The sequence below is a fragment of the Galeopterus variegatus genome, unplaced genomic scaffold (genome assembly GCF_000696425.1).
Source record: "Galeopterus variegatus unplaced genomic scaffold, G_variegatus-3.0.2 Scaffold3416, whole genome shotgun sequence".
NCBI lineage: Eukaryota > Metazoa > Chordata > Mammalia > Dermoptera > Cynocephalidae > Galeopterus > Galeopterus variegatus.
The window spans coordinates 132,694-155,111 of record NW_007729527.1 but is presented as its reverse complement, the minus strand read 5'-3'; the positions used below and the strand labels follow the sequence as shown (position 1 = coordinate 155,111).

The window sequence follows — 22,418 nt, the reverse complement described above, 5'->3', positions numbered from 1 at the left end:
GTTTTTTTCCTATATATACATAAAACTATGATAAAGTTTAATCTATAAATTAATCATAGTAAGAGATTAACAATAATAATTTAAAAAATAGTACATTTATAATAATACACTGTAATAAATGTTAAGTTAATGTGGTCTCTCACTTTCTCTTTCTCTTTCTTTCAAAATACCTTAATATTTTTGGACCGTGGTTGACCACAGATAACTGAAATTGGGGAAAGCAGAACCAAGGATCAGGGGACCACTGTATATCTGTTTTACATCTATTTTGTCATTGAAGATTGCTGGGGAGTGCAGGAAGATGTCTCATTTTAAAATAAAAATATACTTTGTTTCTGTATTACCTTTAACATAGTACTTTATTGATTAAAGAATGTTAGTAAATGTTAGCAATGGATGCCTCAGACTTGACCATTTCTTTTATAGGTGACAGATTCCGCTCTATTATTGATGATGCTTGGTGGTTTGGAACGGTGTTAAGTCAAGAGCCGTATCAACCGCAGTATCCTGATAGTCATTTCCAGTGTTACATTGTTAGGTTTGTATACAGATGAAAACTAATTATCTACAAATAACTGTGTGACAGGTTGTTGTATGAGTATTAGTTTCAGGTTAAAGAAGCACAGATTTTTCTGTCATTAAGTCATGTCAGTCTCACCTCTGGAATATCTCTCAGACATGCACCTGTTTGTTTCCTGTTCACTAGTACTCCCCTTTGTTCAGGTTCTGCTTGCTTCCTTGGGACTGTTTGTATAGCCTCCTTATATTTCCTTTACTGAGTATTGTCAGGATTAGTTCAGGAGCAGATACTATATCATTAATCTTCTTAAATCTTTGATGTTTTTCCATTGGCTATGGAATAAAACCCAGTGTCTGTGGAATAAAGTCTGCATTCTGAAGCATGGTATTTGAGGCCTTTATACTTTGTCTTTGAGTTATTCTGCACTTGGGTACAGGTTACACAAAATTTTTGGTTTTGTTCTTAATCCTGACGTACATTTTTACACTTTTAATAATGTAACCTAGAAAATTTACTGTTAATGTTTAAAATTTCATTACTGCAGTAAGGTTAAGTTTGATATTTTGTATCCTTTTGCTTACTTTTATAATGAATGCCTAGCTATTATCTACTTGTTTTCATGAAAGGCTAATCAGAGTTTTTTTGTTATGCTTTTTTTAAAAACAGGTGGGACAATACTGAAATTGAAAAACTTAGTCCATGGGACATGGAACCAATTCCCGATAATGGTATATATTTGTTAAATAATGAAAATATTTTTATGTTGTTTTCAATTTTTTTTTTATCTTGCTAATACATATAGAGTACATTTGTGTTCTTTGATAAATGTATTCGAATTGTTACATGGGGCTGTCCAATTAGCTCAGTTGATTAGAGTGAGTGGTGTTACAACATAAAGTTCAAGGGCTCAGGTCCCCATACTGGCCAACTTCCCCCCAAAAATTATTACAGTAACCGACTTTTTTTTTTTTTTTTTTTTTTTGTCCTTTTTGAGACTGGCCGCACCGTGCTCAACCAGTGAGCGCGCCGGCCATCCCTATATAGGATCCAAACCTGCGGTGGGAGCGCACCTTGATTCTGGCTGTGTATTTTAGTAGTCTAATACCATTTCTCGTGTAACCCTACTTTAAACTCCATTGACTTCCTTGTTGCCTCCACTTTCTTTTCCTCATCCTTACTCTATTAACCTTGTTCTTCCTTTAAGGAAAAGATCTAACTTCATTTCCATGTGTCTTCTGCTTTACCTCAGTCTGTCTTACTGTGGTTTGTCTGTTCCTTTCCTGTGAGAAAAAGATGACTCTGTTTGAAAGCCAGCCCTTCTGTAGTGCTTGCCACCCCACTGCTGTTACCTTCTGAAGGATCTGGTACTTATACTTATTTCCTCCAACAGTTTTAGTTTCCTCCATCCTTTTTGGGGTCAAGTCTCTTGATTATATCTATTGTGCCTTTTGTTTGGCTGTATTCAACATTTCAGCTCTTGCTAAAGTTATTTGAAAGGGTGCTTTATATCTCTTTCCTCCATTTTCTTCACTGCCAGGCTTTCTTTTATCATTAGTGTTTATTCACCTTATAAAACATAAAAACTCTTGTCCTTCTACAACCCCACCATTTTGAGACACATGATATCTTTCCTCTGAGATTCTGCTGTGTCTGCCCCAGGAGCCAAGCCCTTTTCCTTTATGTTTTACTCTCCATCATATCTCTATCACCCATTGACTAGTTTTATTTTGGAAATAAGAATGTTTATGGCAATGAGGATTTTTCCCCCCAAATTTTGTGTAAAAATCACTCTTGACAGTCACCAAAGACTCTTCGTTAGATTTTCTCAAGCCTAATAACTTAAGTAAATAGTATGTATGAAACATTTTATGATGTATGCAGCATATAATAGATAAGTAAAAACCAACATTTTTTGAGGTCTTACTCTGTTCTAAGAACTTCATTTGTATCTCATTTAATCTTACACTGAGGTTGATGCTTTGTTTGTTTGTTTGTGACCAGTAAGGGGATCGTAGCCCTTGGCTTGGTGTTGCCCGCACCGTGCTCAGCCAGTGAGTGCACCGGCCATCCCTATATAGGATCTGAACCGGCGGCCTCGGTGCTCCCAGCGCTGCACTCTCCCGAGTGAGCCACGGGTTCAGCCCAATGCTTTATTAATTTTACAGATGAAAAAACTAAGGCTGAGAAAGTTTTAAGTAACTTGTCTAAAGTCACATATACAGGCACTTCAAAAAGTTTGTGGAAATATAGAATTGATATATAGTTAAAATCTTTCCATGATCTTTTTGAAGTGCCCTATTATCTACAAAGAGAATGAACTTGGATTCCTACTCAAGCCATCTGGCTCCAAGCAATGCTTTTAAGTTGCTTCCTTGTAAAGGATATTACAAACCAGTAGGAACTTACAGAAAGAGCTCTTACATGATAATGAGGCCAATAAGCCTTTAGAAGAATTGTCGAAAGACATGAGCAGACAGGTAAATTAAGAGGCATATGAAGGGGAGGCTCAGTATTAATAGTCAAGGAAATGTATATTAAAATAAATAAGGTACCATTTTCACCTATTAGATTTTTAGATCAAGAAGTTTATCTTCTTGTCCTGTTGATGTTTTTCTCCTTTTCTTTATAATTTTCAAGAAAATCTTCTCTGTATATCTGCGTTGCATCTTGTTCTTTTTTTGAATATGTTCTTTTTATATTGTACTTTTTATTTATTTATTTTATTTATTTATTTATTTATTTTTTTAATTTTTATATTGTCAATATACAATGTATATGATTATTATGGCCCATCACCGACACCTCCCGCCCTCCTCCCTCTCTCCCCTCCCCCTCAAGAATGTCCTTTATATTGTACTTTTTAAAGCTTTTTGTTTTGAAGTAATTTCAGATTTACAAACTGTTATAAAAGTAGTACAAGAAATTTCTGCATATGTCAATGTCCCATCTTATACAGCCAGCACAGTGCACTTATCAAAATCAGGAAATTATCACTAGTACAGTACTGTTATCTAGTTTATAGACTTTATTCCTGTTTTATCTGTTGTTCTACTAATGTTCTTTCACATGTTGTGTTTAATTGCTGTGTTGTCTTAGTTGTCTTTAATTTGGGATCCCTCAGTCTTTCATGACCTTAACATTTTTTGAAGAGTTCTAGGCAGTTATTTTGTAGCGTTTCTCTTACTTTGGGTTTGCCTGATGCTGCCTCTTGATTAAATACAGGTTTTGCATTTTTGGTAAGATTGGCAGAGAAGTGATGTGTCCTCAGTGCATCATTTCAAGAGACAGATGATATCAATTTTCCTATTACTGGTGTATTAGGGTTCTCCAGAGAGACAGAAACCAGTAGGATATGTATGTAAATATATGAGAGGGGATTTATTAGGGGAATTGGCTGATGTGATTGTGAAGGCTGAGGAGTCCCATGACAGGCCGTCTGCAAACTGGATGCCCGTAGATAGCTCTGTTCAAGTTGAAAGGCCTCAGACCCAGGGAAGCTGATAGTGTCCTTGGTGCAAGTCCTAGAGCCCCAAAACTGAGCAGTCTCAAATTCTGATTGTCCACGGACAGAAGAGCAGCGTATATCCCGGCTCCAGTGGAGAGAGAGTGATTCACCTTTTTTTCTCCATTTTTATTCTCTTTGGGACCCCAGCAGATTGGATGGTTCTCGCCCATATTGAGGGCAGATCTTTCCCATCCAGTCCACTCAGGTTGACATGCTAATCTGTCCTGTAAACACCCTCATTGACACACCTAACAAGATAGTTTTACCAGATTTCTTGGTATTCTTTAATCAAGTTGACACTTAGAATTAACCATCACAACTGGGTATGTTAACTGTAATCATTTGATTTAGGTGGTATCTGTCAAGTTTCTCTAGTATAAAGTATTTTTTGTAGTTATTGTTTTGTGGGGATATATTTATGAAATATTCTGTTTCTCATCCTATTTCTGTCCACTAATTTTAGTATCCGTTGATGATTCTTCCCTGAAATAATAATTACTGTGGGTGGTGTTTGTCAAATAGTGATTTTTGTTTTTTCATTGTTTCTTTCACATGTATTAGTTGAAATTTTATTGTACGATACATCTTTCCATTATTTATTAGTATGTACTCAAAATTTTATAAAGTAAGAAAATTTATACTCAGTTACTATCATTATTTGTTTGTTGCTTCATTATCACAGATTTGGCCATCAGGAGCCCCTCCAAGTTGATTCCTATGTTCCTTTGACATTTTTTCATCATTTTTTGAGAATTTTATTTTCTGACACTATGAGGTGTATAGTGTCACCTTGTACTTTCACTGCCCCAGCTGTGGAATCAGCCAGTTTTCCATGGAGCCATGGTTCATTTTATTGGAGAATGGATTTAGAAACCAAGAGAGTTCCTTTTATTGGTGGATAGTATTCCATTGAATGTATATACTGCACTTTATTCATCGATTAATGGACATTTGGGTTGTTTCTACTTTTTGGCTATGAATAATGTTGCTGTGAACATCATGTAAAAGTTTTTATTTCTCTTGGGTATATATGTATTGCTTGGGTCCTGTGGTAGGTAGCTATATGTTTAACCTTTTGAGGAACTGCCAAACTGTTTTCCAAAGCAGTTGTACCATTTTACGTTTCTAACAGCACTGTATATGGGTTCATGTAGCTCCTGGGCAACACTTTTTTTTTTTTTTTTTAAATTATACCTTCCTAGTGAATTCATTTTTTAATTGAGTTATGTATTACTTTTTGGATATCATCATTTCTTCTGTTTCTTATATAGTCTTTGTGTCTGTGGATTTTTTTTTCTGCTTTATTATCTTTTCAGTGTTTCATTTTGGATAGTTTCTATTGCTGTGTCTTCAAGTTTACTACTGTGTTCCTCTGGAATGTCTGATTTGCTTTTATTACTATCACGTATAGTTTTCACCTCACATATTGTTTTCATCTCTTCAGGTTGGATTTGGGTTTTTTTTCTTATCTTACATGTATAAAGTTTTTTCTTTTAGTCAACATGTAGAATATAATAACTATGTTCATGTCTTTGCTAATTCTAACATCTTTGCCAGTTCTGGTTGGTTGGTTAATATTTCTTTTTTTAATGGGTTTCCTGATTTTTTACATGCTTTGTAATTTTTAATTTGATATCAGACATTGTGATGTTTACCTTGTTGGTTGACGTATATTTTTGTATTCTTGAACTTTGTTCTGTGGTAGAATTAAATTAGTTAGAAGCAATTTTATCCTTTTAAGATTTGTTAGGTGGGATTGGAGCAGTGCTCACGTGACAGCTAATTATTCCTTACTACTGAGGCAAAACCCTTTTAGTTTTTATTTTTTCTTCTGTCCTTTTTGAGACCGGCCGCACCACGCTCAGCCAGTGAGTGCTGTGAGCGCACCGGTCATCCCTATATAGGATCCGAACCCGCGTCGGGAGTGCTGCTGCGCTCCCAGTGCCACACTCTCCCGAGTGCGCCACGGGTTCGGCCCCAAAACCCTTTTATATAGTCTATCCAATGCTCTGTGAATCATGAGATTTTCCAGTCTGGTTGGTGGGAACAGGCATGATTTCTGGCCCTTTTGAACATCAGGCCCCATTATCTGTAATCCTTTCATTTGCTGCTTTTCCTGGTCTGCTGTCATTTTGGGCTGATCAGTATTCAGCAGAATACTCCAGGGGGAACCCTTGGCAGGTTTCTCCTCTCCAGTGCTCTGTTCTGTAAACTCTAGCTTCCTCATTCTTTCTGGACTCTCAGTTGTCTCTTCCTCTCAGGTAATCCCTCTGGCGCCACCTGGGTTCCTCCTGCTTGCACTGTGCACAGCCTGGCTGCTCTTTCAAGGAAAGCATGTGTAATCATAGGGCTCACCTCACTTGTTTTCATTCTCTGTGGGATTCTTGTCCTGTGCCTAGTGTTCAGTGTCTTGAAAACTGTTGTTTTATATATTTTGTCTTTTTTTTGGGTTGTTTCCACCTGCATGATCTGTGCAGTCCCTGTTATTCCATCTTGTCTGGAAACAAAAAACGTCCTAGTTAACTACTGAGCCACCAACTCTAGGCTAGACACTGTTCTGAGTGCTCTACCCATAACCAAATACTCTCAACAACCCTGTGAGGTAGAGACTTTTTACTTTTCTTGTCTTGCTGGTGTGTAAATTAAGACACAAGCTAAAAACTTGCGCAGTGTCATAGTTTTTTTTTTTTCCTTTTTATCTTTTTTACTGACCGGTAACAGGATCGCAACCCTCGGTGTCATGCCCGCACCGGGGACTGGCAACGGGATTGCAACCCTCGGTGTTGCACCCGCACTGCGCTCAACCAGTGAGCGGGAACCGGTCTCCACATGGGATCCGAACCCTCAGTGGGAGCGCCGCTGCGCTCCCAGGCGGCGCACTCTCTAGTGCGCCACCGGACCGGCCCAGTGTCATAGTTTTTAAGTGGCAAAGATGTGATTTGAATTCAGATTCTGGCTTCGATAAGCCAAATTTTTTTTAAGCACTTTATATTGCCTTCTCATATAGCCTCTTTGCCTTTTCCTTTTGATTGAAATATTGAAGGTACAGCTTTGGAATAGAGTGTAAAAATAAAACAATTTTGGCTTATTAGGGTGGTGGGATGTCCCCCTCTTCCCCATTTCTCTTATGTTTATACAGAAAATAAAGTTGAATTTTTTTTTCATGAACATGATAAGCTTATGAGTCATTTATCATCCATATTTAAAAAAATTTCCATCTCAGCCAAAAGTATGATTATATAAGAAATTCTAATAGATCAAAGCCATTGAAGTTAAGAGCATTCTCAAAGAAATTAAAATTAATCAACCGATGCTATATAAAACATTTGTAGGAATTTTAACTGATACATTTCTAGAAGAAAAACTCCCATAAGCATTCCCCCCACCATTTAGTTTATAAGCTGTTATATCCATTCTCTTCTCAGTGCCCCTTTCCCTCCATTGGAAAAGTACTCTGAGTTAACCTAATAGCCAGCACATAATAGATGACTTCCTTATCTCTGTATATTAGAACTGATACTTAATAAGTTAAAATATCTTGAATTTCCTCAGATTTTCTCCTAGGAGTTTAAAAAACTCCTTTCTGCTTCATTTGAGCTCCCTTAAAATTAAGGAAATTAGCCGTTTGTCATTTTGGGATTATTTTACACATTTTGTCTTAACTTTTTAAAAATGAGCTTTTGGCCATATGTAAGTTTTAAAATTTTAATATTGTTGGTTCAGTTTGTGTTTTCAGAGACCTCTCTGTTAAGCTTGCCTCTTTGAGGAAATCGACTGAAACTGTGATAATGCCTCTCTTTTTAATTTTATTAATGTGGGTAGTTCGTGTTTGTATCTAAGTTTAAGCAGTTTGGTAATCTCAATTGATAATTTTAAGCAAGTTGCAAATTTGAGCTCTGTTTTTGACTGTGGGGGTGGGAACCTAGTTTGTGAGTTTTCGAAATTGAATTTCAGTATAGTTTACATTTGTTTTTTGGGTTGATTTCTCTCCCTCTCACCCCACCCCTTTTGGATTTTTTTTTTTTGATGGGCTTTGTAGTTGATCCACCTGAAGAAGTAGGAGCTAGTATTTCTGTCACATCAGATGAGCTAGAGAAGTTGCTCTACAAACCACAAGATGGTGAATGGGGTCAGAAATCGAGAAATGAAGAATGTGACCGAATTATCAGTGGTATAGATCAACTTTTGAATCTGGGTAAGTTTTTTTTAGGGTGAAAAGTTCTGTTTTCAAGTTTTCCATAAAAGTCTTTTAAAATAGCGTAATGGACATGTTTTTTTACTGCAATTTTTATTACCTTTTGGTTTAGTCTATAATGTTAAATGTAGCTCTATCTTATGAATTATTTGTAGAGAAATATCACTTAGAGGTAATGGTTTATTAAATAAAAACTCTTCTGTCTTCCCTAACAGATATAGCAGCAGCTTTTGCAGGCCCAGTTGATCTATGTACATATCCAAAGTACTGTACTGTAGTAGCTTATCCAACTGATCTTTACACAATTCGAATGAGACTTGTTAATCGATTTTACAGGTTAGTAGAAACTTGCTTTCAAAACAGTTTAAAAAGCTGTTTGGTCATAACAGCTAAGGTTAACAAAGAGGTGTAGGTAGTGATGGTTGATGGTGAAGGTGGTGGAGTTGGGGGCCAATTAACATTATTTTGTTTCCTTTTCCTCTTTTGTTAAGGCATTGTGTTAGATGCCTATGGCTAGGTATGGGGAGAGCTGGCATAAGATAAAATGTCATGTTTTAATCCTCCGTCTTTAGTAGTCTGATTTTCCTAGAAGTTATGTTAGATATGATATTTGTTTTTATGTGTATGTTAAAATTCCTGTTTAACTGCTTCATTTAAAAATAAAATTAAATTAGTAAATAATTGGACTTTGGCCTTTGATGAAAGAATTCAGGGGTTAACTTTTTATCTTTGGCTTCTAGAGCACTGGTAACTATAAAATTTCCTATTCTTAATGATGTTTATAGCAGTTGATGGTATTTTATAATTCACCTACGTGGATATATTACTGTTACAAAAAAGTTCTCGATTCCATATTTTTGGTGTAATTTATCTCTGTAGTTAAACACTGGAATGTGCATTCGAATCAGAAACCACTTTGCCAGTTTAAGAGATTGATTCTCTTAGGGTTGATGGTATTTAACATAGAGGATTTTCTCCATTGAGTTTCAACAGCTTCAAAAGGTACTTGTAGGCAGTGTGAAAAGGATAAGGGTTGATTTGTTGGTTTTCTGTATGTGATTAAGTGATCTGTTAAGATTTTGGTTCCTAAATTATTTTCTGCAGTTTAATATCCAATGTAATCGCTTATGACTATGACCAAGTTGACAACATAAGAAAGTTATTCATTATAACTTTGCACTTATGGTTTAATTAATATGTCATGCCTGTTTAATTAACATACTGGATTTTATTTTTTTTAACTTGGTTTCTGTCTTTTCATTTTCTAATCTCTAAATTGCTTACTTTATTTTGAAGGAGGCTGTCTGCATTAGTCTGGGAAGTCAGAAATATAGAACATAATGCCAGAACATTTAATGAACCTGAGAGTGTAATTGCAAGATCAGCTAAAAAGATAACTGACCAACTTTTAAAATTTATCAAGTAAGTAATCTCGTATTGTAGATGTTGTGTCGAACTGACTTTGCTTGTTGTGCTCTTATAACCATCTAGTTTTTATTTTTTACTCGGAATTACACTCTTTTAATGTTTTACTTTAGATGACTTTATATACTTATTATGATTATAACTTCAATAAAGGAATGAGAAATTGAATAATTCAGTTTCTTTACTTTTTAGAATTTTGAAATAATTTTGTACTATAGAGAGTTGCCATACACCCTTCATTCAGTTTACCTGTAGGTGAACATCTTACATAACTTTGGTATACTTATAAAATGTTAAAAAATTAACCTTGGTACATTACTGTTGATAAAAGTATACAATTTATTTGAATTTCACTAATTTTTCACCGATAATCTTTTTGTATTTCAGGACCCAACCCAAAATGCCCATTGCATTTAGTTTTTTGTTGTTTTAGTCTTTTTCAATCTATTCCTCAGTCTTGTCTTTTCTTTTATGACCTCATCATTTTTAGAATGTTGGCCACTTAAACTTTGTAGAGTTTACGTAATTTGGGCTTGTCTGGTCTTTTCTCATGATTAGATTGAGTTTTAGTCTATTTTGGATTATATCCTGTGAAGGTGGTTTGTACATATACGGACATTCCACACATTTTCTTGCATCGGGAAATCAATTTGGAATCATAGAATGAAACTGACCTGGAAATTGAGATCCGAATTCTTTCTAGCTTACTTACACTGTTCTAGTGAACATTCATTGGGGCTTTGTTCAATTTCTTTAGCTTCTGTTTACTTTAAAATAATAAATTTTGCTATATGACCTTAAATGCTCTTTTCATATAGTTGCAAAATCTCTTTGAAAGAGTCATATATTGGGGAAAGTAATTTATAAACTGTGCCATTATTTTCAACGTCTAGCTGAAAACTGGAGAATAACTGATGCCTGTCAACTTTCCTGGCTTGATTCTGTCCTGTGCCTTGGGGACTCGACTAAGTTGTCTCTTCCCCAGAGTCACCTTTTCTAATTCAGGAAAATTGCATACCCATTTTCATTTCCTTTATGCCTAGATATCCCTACTTTGCATTCTTTCTTCTTCTGTGCGTACAGTGAAATTAAGATATCTAGTTTCTACTAGATAACTCTACTTTCTACTTTCTTTTTTCCTAACATTCTCTTTTATCCCAAATCAACTATTTTTATGGGACTTACCATATGGATAGTGCTAGCGGTGGTACTGAGAAACTCATTCAAGCGTTCATCCCATTGAGGTCTTAAATATGTGTATTTCTGGATTACCAGCTTAATTTTTGTACAAACTTAACTACATAAAAAAACTTAAGATTCTAAATTAGAATTTAAGATGGCCAGTTATTTTCACAGAGAGTTGGGTGAAAACCTGGTATTCTGTTTGAAATGAGGTATGTATAGATGGGGGAACTGTTGAGATTTTAATGTGTAGTTTGAATCCTTGGCAACAGTAAGTACATCTGCATACTATTAAAGTGAAAATTTGTTTTTTAGGAATCCAGATTGTACAAATATCTCAGAACTTTCTAACACGTCTGAAAACGATGAGCAAAATGCTGAGTATTTGGTATGAAGTTTGTCAAATTTTATGATTTTTGTTGCTTTCAAATGGTAATTTAAAAAACAGTGAGTGAAGTAGAAAATGCTGGTTACCAAATATCAATTCTTGCTGCGTTCCAGAGAACTATGAAAAAGGGCATTTGATAAAAGTATATTGTTTTGAATTATCTAGATGACCAGTGAAGTAATTTGTTTTAGCCAATAATTGATATCAATTAAAATATATGTAAACAAATAACTTTTCAGTGTGGAGTATGTTGTCTTTCTAAATGTTAGCTAATGAAGGATGTATTATAAAAAGTACCTTGGAGATATTTTTGGCAAAACCAGTATCTTAGTGTTGGGGTAATCATAATTAAAAATTAATGAACTTGACCATGCTCAAAGTGCCCTTCATCCTTTACTCAAGGTGATACTGAAGTGTAAGATCACAGGCAGATAGCAATGGTGTTGTGTAATTTCATTTCATCCAAAATTAGGCTGTGGTATGGAGTTGCAGGAAAGATGTTCTTTAAAAACAATATAATGTTAGTTTCTACACAAACTCCTGTTATAGTTTCCTGGGGTTTTTGCTAATATATATTGGAATAAAAATGGATATACTGGTTTACAGGGAATAAAAAAATGTGTAGAACACCAAATCTAGGAAGTATAGAAGACCATGTATTTCTGGAGTTTTATGGGTAGAAATAAAAGAAATTTAAAGCTGCTTTGTGTGTTTTCTATTTAGGAAATGCACAAAGCAACTTTTTATGGCTATGTTTTTAAATTTCTGAATTAGCACATGTTCTTAGGGAATGTGAAGAAGGGTTAAGAATGGCTGGTTTTCTGAAGCCTGGGAACTGCAATAATCATCTGATAAGATTTTTTTTTAGTTTTTGTTAATAACATGTTATTTATAACCCTGGTAAGATCAAATGTCTTTGATGTGCTTTTTATTAAATTAAGAATGGCTGGTTTTCTGAAGCCTGGGAACTGCAATAATCATCTGATAAGATTTTTTTTAGTTTTTGTTAATAACATGTTATTTATAACCCTGGTAAGATCAAATGTCTTTGATGTGCTTTTTATTAAGATTATTATATGTCTGATGAGAATTTTAAGACTTAAGGGGTTCTGATTTTATTTCTAGGATGATAGTGATCTTCCTAAAACATCTTCTGCAAGAAGAAGAGTAAGTCACTTTGCATGATTGACTTGTGGTTCTTGTTCTTTATTTTAAAATCAACTTGATTTGAGGTTTTTGCCTTTGAAAAGTTATATTGATACAGATGTTGAATATTTTATAAGAGAAACGGGAGAAATCACTGAAAGCAGGATAGTTAGGAAAGATTTTAGTGGAAGAGTTGGGATTCAGACTGTATTCTCAGAGTGAGATGGTATAAGAAGAGGACATTCAAAAAAATAAGGGATATTAGAACAAAGGCAAAAAGTAGGAGGGTATAGCTTGTCCATGGGCTAGTAAGGGCACTGGCCTGATGGGTGTAGAGGTTAAATGTTGGAGTGAGCTGAGTGGCTGTATCTGGCTGTTATGTTTGGAGCAGATTATGGTGATATTGAAATTCAAGGTATTATTTAAATTTAAAGTAGAGAATCACTTGCACAGCTAAAATAGATAAATAGAATTTGAAGGATAAGAAGATGGGTTGTAAAGAGATGAGTTAGGAGTTCATTGCAGAAGATGGGTTGTAAAGAGATGAGTTAGGAGTGTAGTGCGAAAGGATAGGAACCTCCTCAAGGATAGAGTTGCTTGACATGGAGAGGAAGGGAAGATGATGTTTTAAGTGGAAAATTAAGGTTTGGTGACTGAAGTTTTTAAAAATGGTGATTTGTTGGGGAAATGAGGTTGAGAGGTGAAGGAGAATGATGTGTAGAAATAAGTTTAGGAAACTAGGTAATTATAATGGGGTGTCATCATCAATTAGCCCCTGAAGTTTCAGTGTAATAGGTTATTAAAAGTGTAAAGGTTATTAATACGAAAATGCTTAAAACATTTTAACACAGGTGATTTAAAATTTTATCCAAATACCCCTTTAAGTGTAAGCTTTTTATCAAATACTAACTTTCACCGAATGCTTGCCCCGAGTAACACCAAAAGGTTAGACCTAAAATAGTCTTACCTGATTTGTCATTTTTATATAATTTCATTTCTAAGTAGACTCTCAGTGTTTAGTATCTGTATTTGTTTGGTATGTCTGCTGTAGCAAATGACAAATTTAATTGCCTAAACAATAAAAATGTATTGCCTTACAATTCGATAGATTAGAAGTTTGACATGGGTCTCACTAGGTTAAAATCATGGTGTTGGCATGGCTGGAAACTCTAGGGAATAGTTCTTTGTCTTTTCCAGCTTCTAGATGCTGCCCCTGTTCCTTGGCCACCTTCTTCTGTGTTCAAGCCAGCAGCATATCATCTTCTAATCTCTCTCTCACTCTGACCCTTCTGCCTTTCTCTTATAAACAAACTTTGTGATTATATTTGGCCCAGGCAGTTAATTCAGTATAATCTTCCATCTCAGGGTCCATACTGTTAGTTAACATCTGCAAAATGTCTTTTTCCATGTAAGGTAATGTAGTAATAGATTCTGAGGATTATGGACCTCTTTGATGGGGCCATTATTCTGCTAATCACATTGTCGAATGTGATGATTTATATTTTGTGAAAACAAATTTTATGAACTTGGGAGAGAGGTGGTAGAATAGCCTTTCATCAGATAATGTGCCCTGGTTGCAATATGCTTTTCATAGTTAATCTTGTAATTTTTCTGAAATTGGCATGTTATATTGACAAGTGTTATTATTGCTAGTTTTTACATATCATTTATTAAAAGATATGTTTAGAGCAACATTTGTGACATTATTGGTGTTTTATAGAAAAGTGAATTTTTCCAACTAGATAGACACAATCTAAAGTAGACACAATTCTTATGACACGATACAGAAGACAACAATAGCTCATTTGCATTTTTACCACCATCTTATATATACTGTAGTGTGATTTTTCCCAAGACTGAAAAAACTTTCAAATTTTGTGAATGTATTTTCAGGTCCATAATTGGAAAAAAAGGAGCAGTAGAGCTCCCAACTATGTTGAAAGCAACTGGAAGAAACAGTGTAAGGAACTAGTGAACTTAATTTTTCAGTGTGAAGATTCTGAACCATTTAGACAACCTGTTGATTTGGATGAATATCCAGTAAGTTTCTCTTATTTGAATGTTTGGGGCTTTTTTTGTTTTATGGAGAGGAGATTGGGGTAGAGGTGTTTAAATTAAACTTCAGAGAGTAAGATGTCTAGGCTTTATGCTAACTTTTCCCCTCTTACCATTAAGTTAGATGCTGTTTTGTTTTACACAGTTTTCTTGAATTTATAGACACCCTTGTAACTCACTTAAATTCGGAGTTAGTTAACCAGTGTTACATAATAATGAGAGGGTTCTACATGATTATTATTTAAGTAGGCCCACACCAGGAAAACAGTGAATTAAATAAAAGTGTTTTTCTTCTCCACAAATAGGGGAATTGGAAGATGACAGGTTATAACAGCACAGATTTACTGTAGGAAGCTTGGAAATTAGAGAAGAGTATATAAAGCAGGGGAGAAAATAAAAAACCAAACCATGTCCCACTATCAATAGGTAGACATTAATATTTGGTATATTTCCCTTTTGTCTGGGCCTCTCTTTAAACATTACTGATGAATCTTCAGATCCTTCTGATCTTTTTTTTCTTTCTTCTATCATTTCGAATATTTTAGATATGTTTACATTTCTAAAAGCAGGAAATGAGTCTGTGAACTAATTACTCTTTTTGAAACCTAGGACTACCGAGATATTATAGATACTCCAATGGATTTTGGAACAGTGAGGGAAACCCTAGAAGCAGGAAATTATGACAACCCTATGGAATTTTGCAAAGACATCCGGTTGATATTTAGCAATGCACTAAAAGCAGGAAATGAGTCTGTGAACTAATTACTCTTTTTGAAACCTAGGACTACCGAGATATTATAGATACTCCAATGGATTTTGGAACAGTGAGGGAAACCCTAGAAGCAGGAAATTATGACAACCCTATGGAATTTTGCAAAGACATCCGGTTGAGATTTAGCAATGCAAAAGCATATACACCAAACAAGAGATCAAAGGTAATGTTTTAAAGTGGTTTATTAAAAAAAATGCATGATTTGTGTACTTTTCCACTTGATTATAGAGGTTGGAACATTAAAGATAAGTGAATAAAGTAAGACTGCTATAAAGAATAGAGCTTTTGCCCAAATATCTGCAGTTTTTCCGTACAACAGTTTACATTTATCATAATCTAAAGTTTTATGAACAAATGAAGCTTGGTAGGAGTGAGGGTACCAGTAGAAAGTGAACAAATTTGATACAGAATATGAGAAGAGTTTCGTATTTTTATACGTATCTTTAAAAATGGAGTGGGAACATCGATAGAGACTAGAAGAATATTAAACATAATAAAAGGAAGGTCTGAAGTGGGGGTGGGACTTCTGACAGCATATTGATATTTTGTGTCTGAAGAAGTAACACATAAGCTATCTGATTAAGAACAGAAATAGCACATTTCTAAATTTTTGTTGAAATGCTAATGTGTTGGATAACTTTTCAAAACTTGATGAGGTATAATAAATATACAAGGAATATTAAATAAATATACAATTAATTTTTACAAACATCCCACCCTTGTAGCCAGTGTGCTGGGGAATTAATGTGTTGGATAACTTTTCAAAACTTGGTGTATATACATTTGTATATGAGAAGCATATAGGAAATTCCTGTGTCTCATGTACTTTTTTTTTTTTTTTTAAGTTTTCTGGTGTTGGAGTGTCACCCGAATCTAGTGCCATACGTAAGAATGATGTTCAACTTTCGAACATTAGACTTTTGAACTTATTTTCAGGAGTAATTACAGAGGAATATAGGGACTTCTGTAAACATATTGCTGTACCCAAAGTTATTTATAGTGGTATTCATATCACATTACTGTTCTTTCAAAGATTTAATGTTAATTATAAAAATTATTAAAACACAAATAATCTTTCAACATGGATTAATGTTCTAGAATACATTTAAGTTCTAGTATATATTTTCTTCAAAGATTTAATGTTAATTATAAAAATTATTAAAACACAAATAATCTTTCAACATGGATTAACGTTCTAGAATACATTTAAGTTCTAGTATATATTTTCTTCTGGATTTAAGGCATCCTTTTGTTTGTAGTTCATATTTAGAGCTAGGTGGCATCAAAGCAGTCAAATTGTAAAGACTGGTGTAAAAGTGCTTTTGTTCCTTTATATCAAAGAGACACTGCTTTTTTCACCTTAAATAGCAGCTTTAAAAACCAACCAACTTCCCATCTAACTTTAGGAAAGGGTACATTTTTGGGTTTGTACATGCAGATGGGAAAATGGGAAAAAAATAGTAGTGATTCATTGACATACAGACATCAGTCCTGGTTCGTTAGGTTCTAGAGAGTTGCTTGATTTAAAACTTTCTTCTCATCTGAGAGGTACATATTTGATACTTGCTGTTTCTTTTATGTCATTGAAGGGAGGGGGTTGGAAATAGATAACATAGGTAACAGCCATTATCTACATAAGCAGTGATATAATACATTGCAAGTAGTATCAGTGATTACAAAAAAAATTCTATTTGGAAATAGATTTTTTAAAGATATTTGTAATTCTAGTTTTGTTTTCATATCCTTGCAGATTTACAGTATGACCTTGAGATTGTCTGCCTTATTTGAAGAAAAAATGAAGAAAATCTCTTCTGATTTTAAAATTGGTCAAAAATTCAATGAAAAACTTAGAAGAAGCCAGAGGTTCCAGCAAAGGCAAAATTGCAGTGATGTCAGTCAGGCTAACAAGAGTATCAGGTGAATTGGTTAATTGGTTATAGCAAGCTTTGTATGCTTTTTTTTCTTTTGGATTTAAGGTTATGATGACACTTTTATTGTGCCAAAATTTCTTATCTTTTCAGAGTACCGTGTAATTAGAAAAGATTAGTCATAGGTTTTTATAGCTTGAAAGCATTTCTGTGAATATAGAGTTGTTGCCTTGATTTGTAATTATGTAAACTTTTAAGCATTTAATGAAAATTATAGATTATAAAAATCTTACCAAGGATTCTTTAAAGTATTATTTGTCCTTTGCAAAAGAAATGGCTTTTTAATTTATAGAGTAAAGTGATTACTATGTGTAGCCTTTGAGCATTTGATTGTGTGAAGAGAAATGTCTACTAGATACAGTGTACTCTCAGTGTTACTGAGGATTAGTTGTAAAGAGGAAATATGGAATGAAGGGTTTATTCCTTTTATCAGTAATTTTATATTAATTTACATTCTATCTTCTTTGACTGTGTAGCTTTCATTAATATAAAATGTACAGGTACTTTGAAGTGTTGCAACATGAAAACTGAGTGGTGCAATATTTAGTTTGTTTCCATGCATATTTTGAATGTGCAGTATACCATCGATGGGGTTTCTTTGGTTGCTCTGAGGATTATACTGTGCATCTCAGTTTAAAACAATCTATTTCATATTAATTCTTTTTTTATTCCAATACATATAGGAACTTTGCTCTAGAATAACACAAAGGAGGAGGGAGGGAAAGGAACTGTTATTGTCATACAGGTGACATCTATATATGTCATATTTTATGCAATTATATTTTAATTAAGAAAAGACTAAAAATTTACCTATGTAGCTACACCGTTCCGAAAGATCTTTATAAAAATATGGGTTTGAATTTGTCATATTTTATGCAATTATATTTTAATTAAGAAAAGACTAAAAATTTACCTATGTAGCTACGCCGTTCCGAAAGATCTTTATAAAAATATGGGTTTGAATTTTCCTTCTGTTGACATTTATTTTCAGCCTGAAGGAGTTTAGAATTTCTTGTAAGGGAACGTGTGCTAGAAATGAATTCTCCCAGTCTTTGCTTATCTGACAGTGTCTTAATTTCACCTTTGTTATTGAAGAATAGTTTTGACACATATAGAATTCTTAACACACTTTTTCTTTAAGTATTTTGAATATTTCATCTCACTGCCTACTGACTGCTATTGTTTTGAAGTTAGCTATTAATCTTACTGAGGTTTCCTTCTTCGTACATACTGAGTTTTCTCTTTTTTTCTTTCAAGATTTTCTCTTTATCTTTCAACTGACCATGATGTGTGTGGGTGTGGATTTCTTTGAGTATATCCTACTTGGTATTTGACTAGCTTTGTAGATGTGTAGAGTAATGTTTGTCACCAAGTTGGGAAGGTTTTTCAATTATTATTTCTTCCTGCCCCTTCCTCTCTTCTCCATTCAGGACTCCAATTATACATATGTTAGTACAATTAATGTGGCTCTCTTCATTTTTTTTTTTTTTTCCTGCTCTTCCGACTGGATAGTCTTTATGGACCTGTCTTAAAGTTCACTGATATTTTTTCTTCTACGAGGTCAAATCTGATGCTGGGCCTGTGTAGTGTATATTTATTTCAGTTATTGTACTTTGCAACTCCAGAGTTTCTATTTTGTTTTTTATAATTTCTCTTTTTATTGATATTCTGTGTTTGAATCATTGTCATCATACTTTTCTTTAGTTTTGTAAGCATTTTATAATAACTGATTTAATTGTCAATATTTGTTAAACTAAGTCTGATACCTGGATTCTCTTGAATTCTGTTGAATTAATTTTTTCCCTATGAATGTGCCACACTTTTCTGTTTCTTTGTATGTTTCGTGATTTTTTGTTGAAATCTAGACATATTAAATATAATGTGGCAACTATGGAAATCTCATATTTTCTATGGTTTCTTTTTTTTTTTTTTTTAAGTATATTGTAGCAACTCTGGATTCCGAACCTTTTTCCTAAGTTATGGTGGTGGTTTCTGGGTTTTTTTTTTTTTTTTTAGTATATTGTAGCAACTCTGGATTCCGAACCTTTTTCCTAAGTTATGGTGGTGGTTTCTGGGTTTTTTTTTTTTTTTTTAGTATATTGTAGCAACTCTGGATTCCGAACCTTTTTCCTAAGTTATGGTGGTGGTTTCTGGGTTTTTTTTTTTTTTTTTAGTATATTGTAGCAACTCTGGATTCCGAACCTTTTTCCTAAGTTATGGTGGTGGTTTCTGGGTTTTTTTTTTTTTTTTTAGTATATTGTAGCAACTCTGGATTCCGAACCTTTTTCCTAAGTTATGGTGGTGGTTTCTGGGTTTTTTTTTTTTTTTTTAGTATATTGTAGCAACTCTGGATTCCGAACCTTTTTCCTAAGTTATGGTGGTGGTTTCTGGGTTTTTTTTTTTTTTTTTAGTATATTGTAGCAACTCTGGATTCCGAACCTTTTTCCTAAGTTATGGTGGTGGTTTCTGGGTTTTTTTTTTTTTTTTTAGTATATTGTAGCAACTCTGGATTCCGAACCTTTTTCCTAAGTTATGGTGGTGGTTTCTGGGTTTTTTTTTTTTTTTTTGTTCAGTGACTTACCTGAACTAATTGTGTGGAGTCTGTTTTCACTGCAGTTTTTGGTGTTTGCTGCCCCCCCCCCCCGTGCACCTTTTGTTTGTTTGTTTGTTTAATTTTTGTTTTTATTTTTGAGCCTGGCGTACTAAATGTCTTCCTTTGGTCAGTCAGTACAGCTTACTGGTTAGAAAATGTTCCTCAAACGTTTTGAGTAGGTAAGGCTTCCATCTTTTTCTGAGGGAGTCTGTGTGATGGGGTAAAGTTCAGGCAGTTTGCAAGTCTACCATGGCTTTTACTTTCTGCTTGTATTTTTTTACCAGACATAAAGGTCTCAAGGTTTAGCCAAGAATGAGTAAATCAGCAGGGCTTCTTGAATCTGTGTCTATCCTTCCAGATTCCCAGGAAAATGATGGAGCTTTTCAAAGACTCCTGTGGCTGCCTCATTTCCTAAATATCCTTTTAAAATTTGACTGAACTCTTGCTTGCTCTAACACTATCACAGCCTTAGGCAGCTGTGCTGTTGGCCTTCCTGGATTGTCAGTAGCCACTAGTGTTTTTGGTGACCTGTGCATGTAGCTTTTCTGTGGAGCTCTTAAATCAGGCCAACTCCCTTCCATCTGCTGGTCCTCGCAGGTGTCATACCCAAAGAAGTAAACCCGTGCGCGTGTATGTGTGTGTGTAAGTGTGCGTAAATAACTGGGAGCAGCCGCAAGTTAATATGCCATAGACTCCACTGTTTTTACTTAAGTTCAGTAGTAGTTTTTTTTTGAAAAAGCACTTTTCAATTTGTTATATGCCTTTGGTTAATTTCCAGAGTTGTGAAATGATTGTATTTTATAATTTTGCCAGTTTTATCTTTGCGTTCTGGGTGGAAGAATTTGCCGAAGTTTTTATTCCATATTTCCCCTCCCCCACCTCAAGTTTAGAATAACTGAGCCACGTTGAGACCAATACATAACCATTTATTTGATCAATGACTTAGTTCTGTTCAGCTGTTTTGCATCTTGTAATTCAAATATATAAATTATGTACAAAGTACTGTGTAAGTCTCCCCTCACTGCTTAAGTTTTCATTTTTAAGAAATTTCAGAATTACAGAAAAGTTGCAAGAATAAATTCAAAGAACTCTTATTATTTATTTTGTCTAGATTCACCAGTTGTTCACATTATGCTACATTTGCCTTATTGTTGCTTTACATATTTTTTTTTTTGATTGAATCATTGAAAAGTATTTTTCTGATATCATGCTTCTTTACCCCTAAATATTTAGTGTTGATTTGCTAAGAATGACATTCAAATTCTAATCGGATATCTTATTTATGTTTCTACAATTGACTCAATAATGTCATTAGGACAGAATTTTTTAATCTCAATCCAGTCCAAGATCATGCATTGCATTTAGTTGCTGTCTGTTTAGTCTCTTTTAATCTGGAACTTTTTTTTTCAAATTATTTCTATGTCTCCTTGACTGGCATTTTTAAAGAGAATGGGTCATTCATATATAAAATGACTCTATTTGCATTTGTCTGTTTTTGTGTAGGTTTGATTTTTTTTTTTCCCTTAAGAAAGCTCATACTTTCTCTTTATACCAAGGAAAAGTATAATGGTTAAGAAGGACATAGGAAAGAAAAGTAAAGGTTTTACTCTTGAGGTATTACCACTCTTGTCTACTGATATAAATCAAATTTATGATAAATATATGTATTTTTTCTTTTTATATTTATCTGTCCTCTCTTGGTTTTAATGGCAGTTAAAAATTTTGACAAGCTTAAATTTTTTTTTTATTATTACATAAACAGTTACTGCTTTAAAGAATGGTGATTGTCTTTAAGCTCAAATGTCTAGATTCCTCATAAAAGGCCACTTATCTTTTTGTTTTAAAGGAAAATAGGATTATGTTAACATGAATATTACCCAGATTTGTAACTTGCCTTAAACTTTATTCTCCTTCCCCATAATCCATGGCTCAGGGACCAACCATGGCGAATGGGTGCTTAGATAAAATCAGTCTGGTCTTGGAAAAGAACTAATTCCAATCTCTTTTTCAACCTTTCCTCTCTGTTTCAGTTTTGTTGGTTTCTCTTAATTTTATACTGTCTTTTAAGAACATATAAATAGGAAACTAGAGAGAATGTTATATTCTGTGAGGCTTGAATTTATAATATGAGTGAATGCCTGTATTATGTAAATGTTGGTTCCTCTTAGCATTTACTCCAAAGACCCTAAGGTATTCAGTAAAATTTTCTGTAACTGTTACTTGAGTCATTTGTTCATTACTCCAAATTTGAATAAAGTGATGTCAAGTTTAGAGTAAGGAAATGTTAACAGTAGTCCATGCTAGAATAAGATGTTAATAGTGAATATTTTAATGTCTTGATTTTAGAATTATTCTCAGATTAAAAAATAATACTTTTATTTAGGCATTCTCTGTGAACCAGTTATATTTATGTTTTATTAAATATTGTTTCCTTTGTTCACATTTTTGACTAGAAATATCAAGCAGAAGCGGTTAAAATCTCAGACAAAAGTAATTCCTGAGTAAGCATATATGAAAATAGTCATACTTGAGATAATCAAGTTTCACACTTAATGATGGAGACAAATCATCTTAAATTGGTGACTCAAGTTAGTATGCAGGTTTGAAAGAAAAGAATAAGAAATACATATGTGAAATACATATGTAAGATACTGCAAATAATTTTCAAAGGTTATTTCAAAGATGAAGTATGACAAATTTTATGTATTC

At 33.9% G+C, this 22,418-nt stretch overlaps 1 protein-coding gene across 1 annotated transcript in view; it reads left to right on the top strand.

Moving 5' to 3' along the window:
• BRWD1 (bromodomain and WD repeat domain containing 1) overlaps nt 1-22,418 on the top strand; it is a 110,031-nt gene that overhangs the window by 69,081 nt on the left and 18,532 nt on the right. Inside the window, 12 exon segments of the mRNA XM_008584987.1 lie at nt 427-538; nt 1,187-1,248; nt 8,065-8,220; nt 8,436-8,556; nt 9,517-9,642; nt 11,143-11,215; nt 12,341-12,382; nt 14,255-14,401; nt 15,199-15,351; nt 16,939-17,105; nt 22,163-22,210; nt 22,324-22,352. Of these exon segments, the coding sequence (XP_008583209.1) occupies nt 427-538; nt 1,187-1,248; nt 8,065-8,220; nt 8,436-8,556; nt 9,517-9,642; nt 11,143-11,215; nt 12,341-12,382; nt 14,255-14,401; nt 15,199-15,351; nt 16,939-17,105; nt 22,163-22,210; nt 22,324-22,352 (1,236 nt within the window).